We start from the raw sequence: 20,963 nt of genomic DNA, 5'->3' as shown, positions 1-20,963 counted from the left end.
ATAATGAAACACTGTCTGATCCTGAGCCAATCTCACCATTGTTTCCACACTTGAGTCCATTGATGCTGCCACTTGACCAATCCATCTTGTTGGGGCTCTTCCTCTTTTTCTCTGTCCCTCCACCCTACCAAATATGATATCCTTCTCCAGTGACTGGTCCCTCCTGACTAGGGAACTTTAAACAAGTACACAACTCAGAGAACTCTCCATTGATGGAAGAGATATATTTAAATATGTTTTGTTTAGAATAAACTCATGCATGTATGACCTGAAACCCTAGTAGCGATGCTTTTTTACTTACCCTCATGATTTACAATAACAAATATTCTGTTTCATTTTTCAACAAGTGTTATGGAGCATCTGCTAGCCTCTCAAGCTCTACACTGAGGATAGAGTTAACTGTCATGTACCAAGACTGGCTTTGACAAAAAAGTTTTCCTGACAGAAAAGACTGTATAAAATTAACTATGCAGTGACTTTGGGATTTGCTCTTAAACAGGGCATTGGCTTGCAAACAATAAGCCCACACAAGCTAAGCATTCAGTCCCAGAGAGAAATAGCCAAGCTGCACTGAAACCCAGGCCCCCTGGACCACGCTGCTTCCTCCAGTGATTTTATGAGACACCTGGGATTGACACAGATGTAATATGTAAATGACTCTGCAAAACAGCCAAGATTCTATGTGTGTTAACAATGTGACTGCTACAAAGACAATTTTACAGGGATCTAAATTTATCAGATCACCTCAGAGTACATCAAAAATCTGTGTAATGAGCAGTCATCCTACCTACAACACCCTGGGAATAACATACAAATTGCTGTTGTTAGGTACCATCAAGTGAATTTCCAACTCATAGCAATCCCAAGTGACAGAGTAGAACTTTCCCATAGGAGTTCCTTGGCTATAGTCTTCACTGGAGGAGTCTACCAGGTCTTCCTCCTGCAACGTCACTGGGTGGGCTCAAACCATCAACCTTTTATTTCACAAGCAAGCACTTAACTGCTGTGTCACCCAGGACTCCTTTTTTTTTTTTTTTTTTTAATGTTTTCTTGTGAATTATGTGATAGTTTACATGGGAGAACATTAACTTTACATTCATCCTATTGTATATGGTTTCATTGCCATGGTTACAATCCCCTCCATGCATCATCAACCAACCAAAGGGTACACCCTGCAAGCCTGCTCCCCGGTTGTCAGCACACAGCCCCTTGCCCTCTCTGGGTCTAAAGTCTCCAGCTGCTCCATCGTTCCACGTCATCATCTCTGCCTCCATCTCAGGCATCACTGCTTCTCTGGGTATGGTCACGCTTTCCACTTGATGGTCCCAGGGAACTCCGCTCCTAGACTGAAAAGTTAATCACACCCCTCTTTGCTACAAAACGCCTACCTTTACATTTCCAACCCTCACAAGCAGTCCTGATAATAATTATTCACTGTTGTATCACAAAAGACCTATTCACATTTCCTTTCATCAGCCCTACCTATACAGATTGGATACTATTCGGTGGAGATTACACCTTCCTCCATGCCCTCTGGATCTAGGTTCCCTCTTGAAAGCTGGTAAGCCAGTCACTTCTTGCCTTTGTAGCTCCCATTTTGGGTAGCCAATGTCCAAGTTGCCCATCCCTGGCTACTCTGTGTATGGAGGGGGTGGGAATGATCCTCACTGTAAAGATTTGTTCCCTCTTTTGAGCTATTGCATCCATAGGTGTAGGTCAAGTTCATCAAATTGTATCAGATTTATCTTTTTTTCCTCTTCTTTCTTCTTCTAGTTGAGTTCTGATCATCCAGTCATTGAAGCTGGGTCAAGTGGATATTATCTGCAAGTGTGGGTGTTCTTGTGCATATGCCTTCTCTTCTTATCAACTGGACGCCTCACTCTCCATTCTAGCCAGAACTCCTTTTAAAATACAAAGTGAGCTGGGAAATAATCATTCACTGGGACACTGCCAGTGCTGTTGTTAAGTGCTGTCAAGTGTAGATTGTTGTTGTTAAGTGCTGTCAAGTTGGTTTCGACTCATACTGACCCTGTATAGGATTTCTGAGGTGCAGCTGATGCGTTAGAACTGCTAAACTTGTGGTTCACAGTCCAGTGCTGATCCTATAGTGCCACACCAGAAGTCCACTGTAGATTGCCTTGGAATTTTGAATCTAAGAAGTAGCCAGGTTTATTTTGGGGATGGGGAAAGTTAGGCAAATATAAACTCAGAATTAGACAGATCACTATATAATCCACCAAGTCCACTTCTAGATATATATCTGTGGTGCTTTAAATTTACTTGATGTGGCTTTTCTATCCAAAGTCTTCTTAAAAACCAACCAAGTGATTGGGCGGAACCATGCAAATAAGGTATATAGGACTCTAAAGCTGACATCGGTTAGTTTTACCCTGCAGCTAGATTTAAAAGTCATCTCAGAAGCTGAGGCAGAAGATCCCAAGACCATCAAGAAGGAAGAGCATGATTGAACTTTGAGATCCCTTCCTAGAGAACCAGCAACAGCAGAGATGGCACAGAGGCGGTGGCAAGGAGAGACCGAGGAGCTTCTGGCTCTACACCCAAGGACTGAATAAAGCTGAATGGCTACTGGCAGGAGACTGGCTTGAAGAATGTGTCCTTTGGGCATTCACAGAATAACTAAGAGCTTTGTAACACTTGCCTGAACAGGGCAGAAGTCAAGGGACTACAAGCTTGAGAGCCCAAAGACAAGGGTGAGATATGCCTACACTGTGGCAGACAAGAGGCCTTCCTGACTGAAGAGATGCTGCATCCTGGGCTTTTTTGATCCTGAATTGTACCCCGTTCACTTCCTTAGTAAACTCCATAATCATGAATATTGTTATGAGTTCTGTGTGGCCACTGCAACTGATTATTGAGCCCAGATGTGAAGCAGAGTGTTATAGGATAGATAGTTGGTGTCAGAATAGGGTAAAGAAGGTTGTAGGGTGGAATCATGTCTGACCTCCACTTCATAGGAATCGGCCTTGGGCTGATTTTGAGTTTGATTCTCTTTCCCTCTTGTGAAATCAGGGAAAATCAGTCATGGCTCCCACATGTTTTTTTGCAATATCCAAAAGAAATGAAACCAGGAATGCAAAAAGATACTTGTACACCAATGTTTATTGCAGCAGTACTCACAACAGCTAAAAGGTGGAAACAACCTAAATTCCCATCAACAGTTGAAAGGATAAACAAAATATGTGTATGAAATATCACTCAACCTTAAAAGGAAATGAAGTCCTGAGAAACACTAACCATGGATAAACCTTGAAAACAATATACCAAGTGAACAAAGCCAGCCATGAAAGGACAAATACAGCAGGATTCTACATATGATGTGCCTATAACAGACGAGTGGATACAGACATACATTTATTGGGAGTTGCCAAGTGCAGGCAGAGGACTCAATGCTGCCAGAACACTGAGCTTCTGTTAAGGGTGATGGGAAAATTCAGAAACAAAAAATGGTGATGGGTATACAGTACAAGCATAATTAATATCACTAATTGTGTATGTGAAAAACATTGAAATGACAAATGTGTTCCTAAAATATATATTTACTATAATTTAAAAACACAAACAGAACAGATTTAATCAAAGTTGTTAACTAATCAAAAGGAGTTTTCAAAGTGGCATATAGAGATCCACTTTGAACCTATATGATGGGTCTTCAAAAAGTTCATGGAAAAGTTGAATTAAAAGATAATGGACTATTACACGCTCTGATTGGTGACCATGTTCATCACTGATAAGGGGAAGTGAGGGAAAAAAAGCAATGAAGTTGCAAGCTAAGCCCTACAATGTTCAATAGACTCCTGTGAACCCGGGTGGAGACCTGGTTGGCCAGCATTATGGCAAGACCTGGGGACTCTTGGGCCCAGAGTTAGTGACATAGCCACAGAGGACTAGAGTGGAGAGTGAAGCATCCAGCTGATAAGAAGAGAGGGCATATGCACAAGAACACCCACACTTGCAGATCATACCCACTTGACCTGGCTTCAATGACTGGATGATCAGAGCTCAGCTAGAAGAAGAAAGAAGAGGAAAAAAGAGTAATCTGATACAATCTGATGAACTTGACCTACACCTATGGATGCAGTAGCTCAAAAGAGGGAACAAATCTTTACAGCAAGGATCATTTCCACCCCCTCCATACACAGAGTACACAGGGATGGGCAACTTGGACATTGGCTACCAAAATGGGGGCTACAAAGGCAAGAAGTGACTGACTTACAAGCTTTCAAGAGGGAACCTAGATCCAGAGGGTGTGGAGGAAGGTAGACTCTCTCCACTGAGTAGTATCCAATCTGTCTAGGCAGGGCTTATCAAAGGAAATGCGGATAGGTCTCTTGTGATACAATAGTGAATAACTGTTATCAGGACTGATTGTGAGGGTTGGAAACGTAAAGGTAGACGTTTTGAAGCAATGAGGGGCGTGATTAACTTTTTAGGAGTGGAGTTCCCTGGGACCATCAAGGGAGAAGAGCAGAGAGCAGGACCCTACCAAGAAAAGCAGTGATGCCTGATATGGGGGCAGACACGATGACGTGGAGAGATGGAGCAGGTGGGGATTTTAGACCCAGAGAGGGAGACGGGCTGTGTGCTGATGACCGGGGGGCAAGGGTGCCAGCCTTACAGCGTATACTGTTTGGTTGGTTGATGATGCATGGAGGGGATTGTAAACATGGCAAGGAAACAATAAACGATAGGATGAATGTAAAACTAATGTTCTCCCATGTAAACTACCACATAATTCACACACACACACACAAAAAAAGATAATGGACTATTAATCTTTTCATTGGATTTGAGTCAAAGTTTACAGGAAAACTTTTTTTTTTTTTTTTCATTTAACAATTCATACACATTTAGATTCATGGCATTTATTGCAGTCCTTACAAAGTAACAGCACTCTTTCCACTTCCTTCCTGTGTTTATTATTTCCATTCATCCTTCTTTCCTATTCATTCCTGCCTCCCAAGTTTCATCCCAAGGCTAATGCTACTCTTTTGATTTCCTATGGTTGATTGTTCTAAGGAGTTGTTGTTGTTGTTAGGTGCCATCGAGTTGGTACTGACTCATAGTGACCTTATGCACAGCAAAACGAAACACTGCCCGATCCTGGGCCAACCTCACTATCATTGCCACAATTGAGTCCATCGATGCTGCACTTGCCCAATCTGTCTCGTTGGGAGGTCTTCCTTTTTTTATCTCTGACCCTCCACCTCACCAAACTTGATATTCTTCTCCAGTGACTAGTCCCTCCTGACAATATGTCTCAAGTATGAGAGACGAAGTTTGGCCATCCTGGTCTCCAAGGAGCACTCAGGCTGCACTTCTTCCAACACAGATCTGTTGGTTCTTTTGGCAGCCCACAGCACTTTCGATATTTTCTCCTCCAATACCATAACTCAAAAGCATCAATTCTTCTACGGTCTTCCTTATTCTAAGGAGTAGTATTCACTTCACGTGTTATTTATTGTTCTCCCGGTAGGTTCTGACTATTGTTTGGATGAAAGTTGAGCCATGACATGAGGGTGAGTTCAGTTCCAGACCTGAAAAGTAACTTAGATCTACAGTCTCAGAATATTCCACCAGTCTCCATCATACTAGTAAAAGTCTATCTTTTTATGATTTTGAGTTTTGTTTCATTTTTCTCCCACTCTATCCAGAACATTTTGTTGTAATCCATTTCAGAGAGTAGTTAACAGTGGTAGCTGGGCACCATCTGGTTCTTCTGATCTCAGGATTATGGAGCTTGGGGTTCATCAACCCTTTGGAAACTATATATATTTGAAATAGACTATAGCCAATAAAACCCAAATATCAAAATATCCTCTAAATTGAACCGGAGTCAATCCAATACATGTGGTTTAGATGACTTTCCTATTACTATATCTTAAAAGTAGCCATGGATGGAAAATACTCCAAAGACAGAAACAGAATTTCCATCCCTCTCCCCTTTCTTTAGTGTCCTTAGTGTCCTTTTTACTAGCATCACACATAGTGGTCACTCAGGAATATTATGTGATGATAGAAGTTTCATAACGTGGCATCCATTTAAGGAAAATGATGAGTGTGCTAAATTGTCTGCAAAATTTTACCAATCCAGATTTTGACATTTAAAATTCTCAAAAAAAATTTTTTTGGCTCCAATATTTGTCACAACTTTGGACATTCTTGGTTCCACATGAACTTCAACCTAGAGCAGACTTGCGAGATGTTTTGCATGAAAAGGCCTGTCTAGGAAGTTAATCCAATTTGGCGATGATGAATATTCAGAAACCCTGAAGAAAGCTGGGACTCAAGCATCAGGAATTATGCCAAGCTGTTCCAAAGATAGTCTTCCATAGATTTATGATAAGGACTTGGGTGACTTCCCAGGATCTTTCCAAAACATGTAACTCACTACTACTCTTATGATGAGTTTGACAAATGCCCCCATCACACACATCACAGAATGTCCTCAGTAATTCTCTACCTGGTCTGATTCTGCGTATACACTAACCCAACTGAAGATCAAGTCTGGTGTTGCTCTTCTAGGTCCTAGGCAACCTTGATAACATGTTTTGAAATCAAGAAGTGTGAGTCTTCCTACTTTGCTGTTTTTTTCCAGATTATTTTAGCTATTCAGGGCCCCTTGGTACTGTATGTAAATTTGAGGATTGGCTTTTTACTTTTCATTAAAAAAAAAAAAATCACAAAAAAACAAAGGCTGTAGAATTTATGAATTGTTTAGGCTAGTAATTGACATCTTAATATTAAGTCTTCCTGTTCATGAACAAAGACAGTTCCTCCATTAATTTAGGTGTTCTTTCATTTTTTTTTTTTTTATTAGTGTTTTATAGTATACAAGTCTTTCACCTTCTTGGTTAAATTTGTTTTATTCTGTTCAATGCTATTGTGAATGGAATTGTTTTCCTAGACAATTTTAATGATCCTGAAAATGATCGGCCTCACTGTCAGAGAACAAAGCAGTGCCAACTATGGTACAGTAGAGACATAGAACTGGAGTCCAAGGACCTAAGACAATTTCACATGGTCTGGCACACCAGTCCTGGACCCCTACAATGATTGCACCAGTCGGCACCTTCAGGCATAGTTCACCAGGACCCCAACTAGCTCCCTAGTCCACCCCCAGGACTTATACCAAACCTTTGGCCTCCTGCCCCCAAAGCACCCTCACCACATAAGACTTTGCTTCCTACTCCTTAGAAGACAGAAGACATAAACTATTTTTTTTTTTCAATAAAAACAACAACAAAATACATCTCCTGTGGAGTCAACTGTGACTCAAGGTGACCCCATGTGTGTTAGAGGGTTTCAATGGCTGATTTTGTGGGAGTAGATCTCCAGGTCTTCCTTCTGAGGCACCTGGTGGACACAAACTCTAAGCTTTGAGTAGTAGCCAACCACATTAACTAGGTGCATCATTCAGGAACTCCAAGAGCCTCCTTAATTGCCCCTTCCCAATTAAAAACCCTCTCTACATCTCACCTTCCTTTCTTCCTCCCAAAGTCTTAGAGGAAAAGTCTCTCTCGTTCCAAGGCCACATCCTCCGTCTACGTCTAGTCACTCCTCCTGCTCCTGGACCTTTTACCAAAATGTATTCCATGTTCTCAGAACCTGTTGATATCTCTCTTCAGTGGACCTTCCCTGCCACTTACAATGTGCTCAGAGTCCCCACCCTAAGGCACCTTTCTGGGCCTTGAGCTACACCTGTGTTTCTTTTTCCTCTGACAAATTTCTAAAGTGCAGCTTCCACACCCGACTCCACAACCTGGTACCTTCTCAGTCATCATCTTCCTGCAGCACAGCTCCTGACCCCACGCATCTATTGACTGTTCTTCTCCATCACTGACGGCAATGAGCCATCTTCCTAGTCTCCACATGCAATGTTATTCCATTTGTAAGGTCTTCATTTCCAGGGTCACCCCAGCCCACCCTCAGAAATAAGTGCCATGTGACTCTTGTGAAATACAATTCCTAACCTAACACCCCACTTTCCAAAAGTCTTTCTTCAGTGGTCCTCCTTACCTACAGCGTCAGCTCTCGAGTGCTGTGTACGCCAGTTCTAGTTTACAGCTTCAAACCATTCATTTTATCCAAAACCTACCATCCTTCATTTTCCAGGTCAAAGCCAGCACCTCCTGAGCCCCTCAAGGTGGAAATACTCTCCCTATCTCCTCTGAATGCCTGTTGTTGTTGCTATGTGCCGTGGAGTCAGTTCCGACTCATAGCGACCCTGTACAGGGTTTCCGAGGCTGTAAATCTTTATGGGAGCAGAACGCCTCATCTTTCTCCCGAGGAACAGCTGATAGTTTCGAACTGCAATGCCTATATAGCACTTTTTTTGTGTGCAAGGAGACCAACTTGTACATATTTTTAGTATCTTATAGCACCTAATACAGGTCTTGCTGGAAGAGGGTTGCAATAAATGCTTGCTGGATGAACAGTATCTGTGTGGAGCTATAGCAAGAATTTACTCTCTTTGTGTTTACCCATAACACTGGGGGGTCATCAAGTGGGCAGTGCCATGCGAGGCAACCCAATGTCCTTTCCAATCTCACTGTCAACCTCTATGCTTCCCTCTCTTCAGGGAAGGAAGACGCTACAAGTCAATTACAAATTGTTTGAAAAGCTGTATTAATAATTTCCTAAGATGAAAGAAAGACTGCCTTTGAAATTAACTGTTAATTCTTGTGCTGCTGAAGAACTGTCAAGCGTGGCTCACAGTGAGTACACTATTGAAAGTGCTGCAGACATCAGAGAAAGCTGTGAGCCATGACATTTGAATGTCCTACACAGCTTAGTCTTTCCTCAGATAAGCCACAGCTGCCTCCTTAATGAGTCCCTGTTTATACACAGAAAGGCAGAAAATGGAGTGGTCTCTGCCAGGGATCTAACAAGAACACAGACTACATGGACATAGAGAAATCTAGAAAATTCTAGAGTAAAGCAATATGAGGCATTGCCACAAAATTTGAAAGAAATCAGTGTAGGCCAGGGGAAAGAAAATGCTAATTTTACACTAAAAAATAACAAACTCACTGGCATCAAGTTGATTCCAACTCATAGCAACCCTATTGAACAGAGTAGAACTCCCCCCGCCCCCCACCCCAGGGTTTCTAAGTCTGTAAATCCTTACGGGCGCAGACAGCAGCATCGTCTTTCTCATGTGGAGTGGCTGGTGGGGTTTGAACCGCTGACCTTGTGGTTAGCAGTTCAAGGCTTAACTCATTGTGTCACCAGGGATCCTAACTTCAGTACCTAGTAAAAACAGAAATCCTTATCCCAAGAGACAGCTTAAGCTAAACAGGCAAACAATTAAGCTGAACATATAAATAATTAAGCAAAACATGTCTGTAAACTAGATTTAAATAAAATCTCAGTTGATTTGATATTGGGATGGACCTTACCTTTGAAGTAGACATTAAAGCGAAAGGACATTCTCTTCTAAAACCCACTTGTCTTTTTACCGCATATGATTTTGTAAAAAGAATATCTGATTTGGTATCTAGGGATCTGGGTTTTGCCACCAACTTGGGCAAGAACCTTTTAAAGTTCTCTCTAATTTCTGTCCTTCAATTTCCTCACCTAGCTGGGGATAACTAATGGTCACCCTTTTTCTTCTCCTGAATCAATAGTGGGGTATTACCTCAAACTCAGATTAAGTAAAGGGGACCTAGAGTAACCTCTACTGTGGTGAGCATCCCTTCTTCCTTTGTTTGGAGACAAGACTACATCACAGCCTTCTTGTTGTCCAGTATTTGTTATTGATTAGTACAGTCATTCAGTGACTGGGGACACCTTCAGCCTTCTCTGTACCCTGAGTACTAGGTCGGATGTGGTTAGGTTGCGATTCATCTGCTCAACGGATGCCAGATCGGCAGAGTCCCTCAGGGTAAAACTTTCCCTCCAAAGGGTATTCAGTAACTGTTTTTCTGGAAGCAAATCACCAGGCCTTTCTTTTGCAGTATCTCTGGGTGGATCCAAACCATTAACCTTTAGGTTAGCAGTCTAGCATGTTAATCAGTGCACCACTCAGGACTCCAGGTGTTGAGCAAGTCCAAAACAGAACTCCTGGTCTGTTTGAAAAAAAAAATCATCTATATGAAAAGACAGTAATGTACTTGCTTAAAATTCAAGAGGGTAAGGGTTCATTGTCATAACAGAAGCAACACAATCAAGATGCTAAAGGAGCATGGAGCAGGCTGGGAAAGGGAGGATATTCCAGCCCAGAAAGATAGAGAGCTCTAGCTTCAGGTCAGCAGCACTCTATGGGTGTACAGATGAGGGTAGCAGGGGAGGGTGGATAGTGCCAATGATGGTTTCACTCAGTCAAAAGACTTGATCTTCCAAGTCCAGGACAAAGGGTGAATTCAAGGAGTAAACAATTGGGAGTTGTTTCAAGTTCTGGAGCACATGACCAAGATCATCTGGGCATTAACAATAAGCATAAAAAGGTCCTGAGGTGGTGCTGTAAGATAAGCACTGGACTACTAACAGCAAGCCAACTGCAAGGTTAGCAATTCAAATCCACCGGCTGCTCTTCAGAAACCCTATACAGGATCTCTCTGAGTCAGAACCGACTAGATGGCACCTAACAATAACAGTAAATGAATGATGTACTTATTTGACAATTACAATCAACAAGTTTCCATTTTTCTTGGTAATTTTGCATCTCCTTTTTTCTTCTTATCTCTTAGTAAAGAGAAAATAAGTTCTTCTCTGTCACTGCCATTTTTTATTTCAAGTAGCCTGAAGTTATTCATATTCTCTGGTTTCCCCTTAACAGTCTTACAACCATCTGTCCTATGTCACAAAGTCCTGTTTCCTGATAAATAAAAGGATGAGTTCCACCACAAACCCTGCTCACCAAAATATATTAGCAACATGTTCCCATCAAGAATATGTAAGAAAAGTACCAGATTCAATTATAAAAGTACCAGCTACTTATAAAAGTATCATTACGTCGTTTGGGGGTAATGATCGACTACCTCTGTTTTTTATCAGTCCACCCCATGAAGGATATTAAACAGACAAGCAAACAACAAACATGCGGAAAGAAGTATATATGGGTGGCAGAACCAGCCAACCCAGCAGCAAATGCAATCAGATGCCTCATTGTAACTCACTCCACAATATAAACCTGGCACTGTTGACTCTGTTCTGACCCATCACAACCCTACAGGACATTGGAGCACTGCCCCACAGATTTCCAAGGCTGTAAATCTTTACAGGAGTCCTGATGTAGTGCTATAGGATAAGCACTGGATTGTTAACCACAAGGTCGGCAGTTCCAATCTACCAGCTGCTCCTCGGAAACCCTATGAGTTGGAATTAACTCAGTGGTACTTATCAACAACAACAGTAAATTTTTTACAGCAGATCAGCAGGCCTTTTCACCCACGGTGAGTTTGAACCATTGACCTTTTGGGTAGCAGTCAAGTGCCTTAACCACATGATACAAAGCAACCACTTAAAGCAGAGGTTCGAGGTCAGTGTCGTTGTTGTTTCTAAGTGCCATTGAGTTGGTTCCCACTCTTGGCAATGCTTTATATGGTTTCTGAAGAGCAACTGGTAGTTTTGAACTTCTGACCTTGTGGTTCACAATGCAGTGCTGATCCTATAGTGCCACAACAGGAATCCTGGTCAATAACTACTTCAAAATAAAAATAAGAATGTACAGGGTGCAGGGAAGCTAGATTAAAAGAAACAGAACAACCAGAACGGAAATATTGAGAAAGTTCATGTATTGTAGAGAATGTAATCAATGTTACTGAACAATTTGTGTAGAAATTGCTAAATGGAAACTCAATCTGCTATTTAAACCTTCACCATATACACAATAAAATACAATTTTAAGAAGAAGAGCAGACACCCTTGCTAAGTGAGACTTAGGGGCTATCACTGGAACTAATACTTCAGCTGGAAAACACTGCAAAGTCTTACAGACTAACTAGTTCGAATCTCCAAATCTTCTTTAAGAAGAACTGCAATCTACCTATTCAGTCAAAAGTATGCAAACCCCAAACCTATCACAAATGTGAGAGGTCACAGGGCACTGATCCTTTTTTCTAGTCCAAATGCCATGAGGTAAATAGGCCTGATCTGTTTCTTCACTTAATTTTGTTTTTTTGAAGGAAGCGTGCCCCACCACTGCAGCCCTGGTAGAGAGCCAGTGCCAGATGGAAAAGGGGCTGCTGGCCCAAGATGAACTTGAGACTTTATCTGGTCACATATGATTTTAAAACCCCGGAGTTCCGGTTTGGATGAGGATTTGCTACTCTTTGAATCTGTCCAGGTGAATAAGCCTCCTAAGATCCCTGCCACGTGAAGACAGTCCTTGTTGAAGAACAGGTTGTTTCTAAGTCAAAAGAAGGTCCCCAAATGACAACAAAGCTGTAAGAATTGCAGTTTATAAATAAAGGGTAAGAAATGGATGTATACACATGAAATCATCAAAATTCAAGCCAAGTAGAATTTTACCACAACTAACTACAGGCTTGAAGAAAATGTACAGCAACCTCTTTAACCTCGCTCTTAAAAAAAATAAAAAAAGTTGCTGTCAAATGTCAGAATAGAACTGTGCTTCCGAGGGTTTTCAATAGCTGAGTTTTCAGAAGTAGCTCACCAGGAATTTCTCCTGAGGCACCTGTAAGTGGACTCAAACCTCTAACCTTTTGGTTAACACCCAGGGATTCCAACCTAACTCCTACCAACAGGATGAAGCAACATTAGTATTCTAGGATGCATAAGTGAAAAGGATGAGGCATCTGTGAGGATCAAATGGAAGGAGGAAATGAGAGATTAAGTGAGGAGGAGTAATGAGAGTCATCTTAACAAGTGGCTGCTTTAGCCAGCTCTGAGGACACTAGTTCCAGAGGCTCGGCTTCTCCTTTACAAAGAAGGACGGGAGATAGAAGACTATAACTCTAATCCCAGTTAGCAGCATGGTAATTAAAAGAGCAAGTGAATCTACTTCAAAATTATTTAATATCATTGAATCATCATTTTTATCAATAGCTTCATTCCTTCAAACGAGATTAGCAATCATTTCAGCTTCCAAGTTTCTTGCTACTTCACATGCTAAAAATTAATGTCTTGTTCATAATTCCTCTTATAATCCTAAATACAAAATTGTTATTCAGTTAAGAAGAATGTTTTCAGTGAGATTTGCTTCCTGTAAAAAAAAATCATTCTAAAGATAGCAATTTCAGAATCTTCAAATTAATAAATTGCTGTTAAATACCGTGGAGTCGGTTCTGACTCATAGCAATCCTGCACAGGGTTTCCGAGGCTATAAATCTTTATGGGAGCAGAAAGCCTCATCTTTCTCCCGTGAAACGGCTGGTAGTTTCAAATTGCTGACCTTGAGGTTAGCAGCCCGTTAGTGGTTAATTATTTAAATATTGAAAATCAGGAAATAATCTTCGTAAGTTTAGAAAGTAATTAGAAGAAATTAAGGTTAGAAAAAAAAAAATTTAAGTGAAGAAACAGATCAGGCCATTTATCTGATGGCATTTGGTCTAGAAAAAGGCTCTGCTGACATCACAATGAAAATGAAAAAGAAAAAACTGGAGTGGTACCAAAGAGATCCGTATTATCTCATGGGTATTGTAGGGTAACAACCGAACCCTGACCTCTCTTCTAGGGACTTCGACAACTGCTTATTCCACTACTGCATGAATGTAAGGCAGGTGGGTAGTTTTTCTTTTCTTACATTCACCCAAGTCTTACTTGAAGGCCTGCTAAGGACCAAGGATAGAAAGCTACTCCTTGCTACTGAAGTAGTAACTTGCTCATAAAAACTAGTTTCTAGAGAAATGCCAGTGTAGCAAAGAGACAGAATCAGAAAGCAGACAATCACATGTGCAACAACAGAAATGCAGGCACAGGGTGTGGCCAGAAAGGGATGTGTAAAACAGAATCAGCAACCCGAGAACACTTGTCAGAGGAGGAGATCTATTTTCCCCACAACTTTCTGAGAAAGAACCCATTCATGGGAACTGTCAGGTTTCTGTTAGGTCAAAGAAGTCCTAGAAGAAATAGACTAGGTGCTAAATGGGATTTAATGAATTATAGTCCATGTAACACAATCATTGCCGAAGTGAGAAAGTTCCTTAAAATGGTGTCAATTGGCCACATGTGAAGAAAGTTCCAAGTCTCAAAATTAGTGGCGTGACACCAACCCTCAAATGCTGGCAGAACTTCTATTTTCATGAGCAAATATTATCACTGGAGTATTGTTTATAGTAACAAAATACTGTAAACTACCTAAAAGTCCAATAGTCTGGGTTAAGTTAAAGAAGTATATTGGGACACTGCACAGTTCTTAACTAGAATATGAACCAATAGAGACCAGTCTGCAAATAACATTGTTAAAGTTTGAAAAAGAAAAGGTGTAAAGACCAGAATGTGTGTCTGTATAGTATGCTATCCACCACCTGTACAAAAGAAGTACGTATAGGCAAACTTTTACGCACAAGGATGCTCTAGAAAGATAAGTAAGAAGCATAGAGCAGTGGTTGCCTCTGGGAGAGAAATCAGGGGTCTGAAGTGGGAAGCATTTTCACTTGTATATATTATATAACAGTATTTTTTCTATGCATAGTCACTTTATTGTTAAATGTGGAAATTTTCATTAGCTTATTCATCAAAGATTTATTTAATATATATTAAAATGTGAAATACTGTTCACAATTTGGGGGATGCAACGAGAAACAAAATGTAGTCTCGGCCTTTAAATCTAGGAGGGGGGTTTAAAAACACCCACACACAGTAGTGAGCTATAATCGTGAAAGTCTCAGCATGCCATGAGATAATACAAGTGGGATATTAAAGTCATACTGAGAAATCACCAGTCCTGATGCGGGTTGGTAGTTTCCTGAGTTTCTGCATGTTTTGAAGAGACATTGACAGCTTTCATTCCAAAAAATCTTTTCCAGGATGTGTGTAAAGCAAAAAAAAAGGATACAGTGTACCCCTCTAGGTAGAAGGAAGATTTGTTTTCTGATAATAACAAAAATATCATCTCTATCCAGGGAAAATGTTGGACACATTTCCAGCAGCATCCTTATAATATTAGGGGATCCCTAAGCTTGGGGACCGTGGGCTATAAACCAAACCCATGGCATGGCTGTATCTAGTGGTCGGCTCTGCATCGCCTCTGTGGGACTTGGGGGCAAGGGAAATCTATGTGCTTGAAGCTCAGCTTCTTGTACAACAAGCAATAAATAAAGTAAGTCCTTTGTTTCTGACCCAGGTATTTCGTGCCTCTGAAACTCTGGCCGGCTTAACTTTTTATTTTGCAAATAGTATAAAATCTCAAACCCTTCACAGTTCTTGATACCTAGATCAAAATTAGTCAAATATCTTGTGTTTAAAAGACAAAGTATATTTTTCAGTCTAGCATTTTCATATTACCTGGTCCTAAGGAAGCATTCACCATCACACCCATTTCAGCCATACACCTTACCACTGTGGCACTGAGTGTGGAACTACTTCTTGTTGTTGTTGTTGTTGAGTACTGTGGAGTTGGTTCCGACTCACAGTGACCCTGCACAGGGTTTCTGAGGCTTCAAATCTTTACAGGAGCAGAAAGGCTTATCTTTCTCCCGCGGAACAGCTGGTAGTTTAGAACTACTGACCTTGAGGTTAGCAGCCCGATTCATAACCACTACGCTACAGGTACGACTTACACTCCTCAAATACAAGCCACATCCCACCTACGTCTAGGCAAACAATGCCATAAAGTCACGTGAAAGTGCTCATCCAATCCGAGCATAGGCAGGAAACCTGGGAGAAGCCTAGTACAGCTGACTCTTCCTTTACCACCTGGAGGTCAGCAGGGCCATAAACTGGGGAACAAGAGTGGATTGTAGCTATATTTTTTGTAATCTGGGTGGCGCAAACAGTTTGTGATTGACTACTAACCTTGAGCTTGGTGGTTCGAACCCCACCCACCTGCAGCATGGAAGAAAGGCCTGAGAATCTGCTTCTGTAAAGATTACAGTCAAGAAAACCCAATAGAGCAATTCTACTCTATAACACATAGGGTCGCTATGAGTCAGAATCGACTTGATAGCAGCCAGTTTTGGGGTGTGTTGGTGGCCTAAGAGAGCCTCATCAATATTTTGACAAGATTCAGTTTGATTTTTTGGTGAATCAATATTAAGTCAGAAAGTTCAATTTACCTTCTAAGCTTTACTTTCTTATAAAGTGAACCCTTTTAAAGGGTTTATCACTGAGATTGGTTTTTGTTGCATTTTTTCATTCAACATTTAATAAAAAGAAAGCTATTCATGTCAACTGTATAGAACTGCATAGTCCCTAGACTAGAGCACTAGTTGTATTTCTTGTTTCTAGTGATTTTTCATAACAACTTTTTAAACCTATGGAACTTACAAGAAGCTACCACAGACCACTAATACTGCGACTCACTTCCAACTTCAGGAAGCAAACATGCAGCACTAAAGCAAAAACTAGCGCCCCTGATCCTATCTAACTAGAAGATCTTCAGTGGGCTTGGCAGTTGGTGGATTCTGGTTTATATCATCCATAGTATTTTTATTCTAGTAACTTATTTATATCCCTGGTATTTGAGCCAGGCATATTTTACGGAGCAAAGGGAAGGGAAAAAATTAAAAGGGAACTAAGTTGTCTCTCTTTTTAGAAAACTGAAGGGTAGCCAAACCCAACCTATGGTAATACTGTCGCTTTTCTCCTGAAGGGCAGCAGACTTATTAACAAGCATTTTTTACTAGTCCAAAAGGTGAAGTGAATCAGGGATTCTTGCTATGGAGCCAATAATGAAACTAAAAACTCTGCATATAAGAAAATGTGCAGGTACTGGTCCTTGTCTTTGCAAGAAATGAACTAATATCCTTCCCACAGATCTGAACAACGAGACCTCACAAGTCCATTTTATGACCTTCCTCTAAATCTATTTTCTCTGCTCACCTTGAAAAAAAGGTGCATTTAGTGATTTTCACACTACTATGCAAAAGAATTACCTGGGGGGCTTTAAAGATTCCTGGATGTAGCTCACTCATTAGAGCAGTGTTGAATTAAGAGCTTCAACCCCCTAGGGAGGAAAAATGCTGTGAAGGAGCCCCAAATGTATATTTTGAAATGTGCTGTATTTCAAAATGGGTTGACCTATCTTTGGTGTGGTGCTGTGAGTTAATGCACCAGACTGCAAAGCCATTTGAACTGCAAGGTTGGCAGTTCAAGCTCACCAGAAGCTCCTCAGAATCCTATACAGGGTCGCTATGGGTCGGAACTGACTTGATGGCACTTAACAACAACATCTTTCTGAGGGTGTAGGTACCATGAGGTGTTTCTCCAACAACAGGTTCAACCATCCACACGGAGCTCTCATATAGTAACCAGCCACAGATGAGTTCTGTCTGGCACCCTCAGAGGGTTTTTGCTTTTCCATCTTATCTTTAAAGAAATTGTTTCTTGCATATATTTTGTATTTCTAGTGTCTTCTGAAAAACAGGAACTGGGGCAATTCTGACCTTCCATTACTCTGTTTCTTCATGGTAATAATCAAACAGAACTGGGGAGCAGGTCACCAGAGTCCCCCCCCGGCCTGTATCTTCCTAGTCACCTGTAGGGCCACCGACGCGCCTGAGCATCCAGGCCCTGATCCACATTCTCATGAAGCTACTCTGAGACCAAGAGATCTTACACCTGTAACATTAATGGCAAAACCTATACTGTTGAAATAAAGTAAGAGGAGGTCATAGAGGAGGTCATTATTCTGGACTCACTGATGCCACTGTCGTTAAGAAAGCCAGTCAGTAAGGAAGAATCTCTTATATAACAAAATACTTGCCTGTGAATCACAGAACTACATTTCATAAGGGCAGAGACTTAATGAGTCCTATTTCTGCTCATAGAAGATTCAGCTGAGCTAAGTCAAAGGCACAAACAGACAAAGGCTCACTCCTGTCCCATCCCACTATCCAGTCAACTTAAGACCAAGTGGAAGCAGATGTTTCACTTAAAGGAAACTCACCCAGCAATACTGCAGGAGAAAGGCATGGAGATCTGCTTTCATATAGATTACAGCCAGGAAACCTCTATTAGCAGTTCTACTCTGTAATGCATGAGGTTTGCCATGAGTTGGAAACTGTACTCAGTTTTCTAAAAGTTAAATTTCCCAGTCAGCCACTGGCACAAAGCCAGTTTTCCATTTAACAAAATGCTCTTGCCGGATTTAGGTGATTGTGATTGTCAAAGAAAAAACTCCATCAGTATCTTAGCACGATTTTTCTAAAACGCTAGTTATGTGGGTGTAAGGGGTGAAGCAGTGGGAACAGTCTGCCCCAGGTGCATGAAGTGACGGGGTGTATTGTCTGTGAGAACTGAACATTTGGCCTGTCTTTTATGAAGACTCTGTGCCAGGACACTCAGTGAGAAAACATTCCTGTCGACCAGGGTAGATGATCCACTGCTGTCCCCATACCACCTGTGAGAGGTTGTTGTTGTTGTTAAGTGCTCTCGAGTTGGTTCCAACTGACAGCGACCTTGCATAGTTTCCAAAGAGCAGCTGGTGGGTTTAACCATCAAACTTGAGGTTCAAACTGACCTTGTGGCCCAGTGCTTATCCTACAGCACCACACCAGTACAAAAACAAAAGTTGCAGTGGTCTAAATTGGGGAACTCAAGGATGAAGTTTGACAAGTTTCTTAACTTTGTTAAGAAATCATTGTTGTTAAGTGCCATCGAATCGGTTCCTACCCATAGCGACCCTGTACAGGGTTTCCGAGGCTGTAAATCTTTACGGGAGTAGAAAGCTTCATCTTTCTCCCGTGGAGCAGCTGGTAGTTTCGAACTGCTGACCTTGCGGTTCATAGCCCAATTTGTAACCACTATGCTACCAGAGCTCTCCTCTTCGCAAAGTCTATAATGTATTAGAATACTGAAACTCTCCAAGAAGGTCACAGAACTTGGTTTTCCAAGTATGCTGGTGGTGATGTGCTGACAAGTCAGTTCTGACTCATAGAAACTCTGTGATGTCAAGAAAAGGTTTCCTGAGACTGTAAATCTTTACGGAAGCAGAAAGCCTCATCTTCCTCCTGAGGAATGGCTACTGAATTTGAACTGCTGACCTTGCAGTTAGCAGCCCGACATGCAACCCACTATGCCAAGAATATATAATCAAAAAGTTCTCTCTTCCTTTGAACCATTTTCTGGAGTTAAGCACACTCTGGAAAATGCTACCAAGGGGGATTTAGGAATAAATCTTGACTTCCCCCACCCGGTCTATTTTATATCAAAAATTAAAAAGTAATCCTAAAACACTCTGATTTCTCTCAGTATTTCTGATTCTATCATACATGACTTTATCTAAACAGTTTTAGAATGTATTCATATTTTCTGCTGGGACTATGCTTGAGGGCACTATATTTTATAAATTAAGTACTTGGTGAATAAGATACTAAAGTGGGTGTTTACTAATAGTAGAGAAGCAGATTCTAGCATTCCCAGTAGCTGTGGAGTCAACCCAGACTCATGACGACCCATGTGTGTCACGTAAAACCATGCTCCAGACGGCTTTGAATACCTGGTTTTTCAGAAGTAAGTTTCTCTTCCAAGATGTCTCTAGGTGGGTTCGAACCTTCAACTTTTTTGGTTAACTGTTTCCATCACACAGCAACTCCAAAACAGATTCAGACTTGAGAACTCATGCCCCAAGGATGGGGAGTAGCAGATGTGAGCCACCTCAACAGTGAGGCCAAGTGAAGCACGCCAAGATTCTGTCTTATCCCTGAGTTTAACTCGGGACTTGGATGGAACCATACTCATAAAAGGTATAAACCTTTCTAAAGGCTCAAGTAGTTGGCGAAAGAATCAAAACTCAAACCTGTCTCCACAAACTAGAGTACTGAGCTAAGAGCAAACAGATAAATTTAAATTCTGAAATCAAGCTAAAAAAATCAATTAGATAAAAACCAGGGGTAGGAGTACTTCATTTGAAAAATATTTGGTAGATTCAAGCCAAAACTATAACAGGAAGCAAAAACACAGTAGGACTGTTAAGAACATCCAACTTAATTTCAAACTTGAAGGAAGTGACAGGAGGTGTTGTTGACTGTAAATATTACCCTCAACTGTGTCCTGGTTAGATCATATACAAAAAGCTGTGATTATTGTTAGTCAATGACATCGAGCCGATTTCAACTCATAGCAACCCGGGTTAGAGTTTCTAAGGCTGTAAATCTTTATGGGACCAGACATCACCTTTCCCCTGGGACCAGCTGGTGGGATTGAGGTTAACCTTGAGTTCAGTTCTTATCCTATAGCACCAATGGGGCTCCTTATTAGCTGCTATCAATCAAGTTGGTCCCTGACTCATGGCAGGCCAGTGTTCAACAGAACAAAACACTGCTCAGTCCTGTGACATTCCCATGATCAAACCATTGTGACCCATAAGATTTTTTTTTTTTTAACGTTTTATTGTGAATTGAGTGAAGGTTTAAAGAGCAGATGATCAGTTTTATATGGAATACATCACATACTTTGCTTCATTACATGTTTGCAGTCCCCTCTATGTATCAGCAGTTAACAGCATTTTCCTCTATTCACTTAACTCTTGCAATCCTCCCTGTGTCTCCTGCTGCTTTCATCCTTCCTCTGCTCACTTCCCTCTTGTATATTGTCTGCCCTGTCACTTAAATCAACATGTGTCTGCCCTTTGTTGTTGTTGTTAGTTGCCATTGAGTCAGTACCCACTCATAGCAACCTTATGCACAATAGAACGAAACACTGCCTGGTCCTGGGCCAACCTCACAATTGTTGCCACGCTTGAGCCCATTGATGCTGCCACTTTGCCAATCCATCTCACTGGGGTCTTCCTCTTTTTCTCTGACCCTCCACCTTATCAAACATGATATCATTCTCCAGCAACTGGTCCCTCCTGACAAAATATGTCCAAAGTATGAGAG

General features: G+C 41.2%; 1 protein-coding gene across 1 annotated transcript in view; it reads right to left on the bottom strand.

The window, feature by feature from the left end:
* VIPR2 (vasoactive intestinal peptide receptor 2) overlaps positions 1–9,450 on the bottom strand; it is a 220,151-nt gene extending 210,701 nt beyond the window's left edge. Inside the window, exon 1 of the mRNA XM_006874432.1 lies at positions 9,420–9,450. Coding sequence (XP_006874494.1) covers positions 9,420–9,450 — 31 coding nt within the window. The remainder of the gene's footprint in view (positions 1–9,419) is intronic.
* Positions 9,451–20,963: the final 11,513 nt, after the last annotated feature.

This window comes from Chrysochloris asiatica, unplaced genomic scaffold (genome assembly GCF_000296735.1).
Source record: "Chrysochloris asiatica unplaced genomic scaffold, ChrAsi1.0 scaffold00277, whole genome shotgun sequence".
Taxonomy (NCBI): Eukaryota; Metazoa; Chordata; class Mammalia; order Afrosoricida; family Chrysochloridae; genus Chrysochloris; species Chrysochloris asiatica.
The sequence above is the reverse complement of the archived record's forward strand: the minus strand, read 5'-3'. Positions and strand labels throughout refer to the sequence as shown.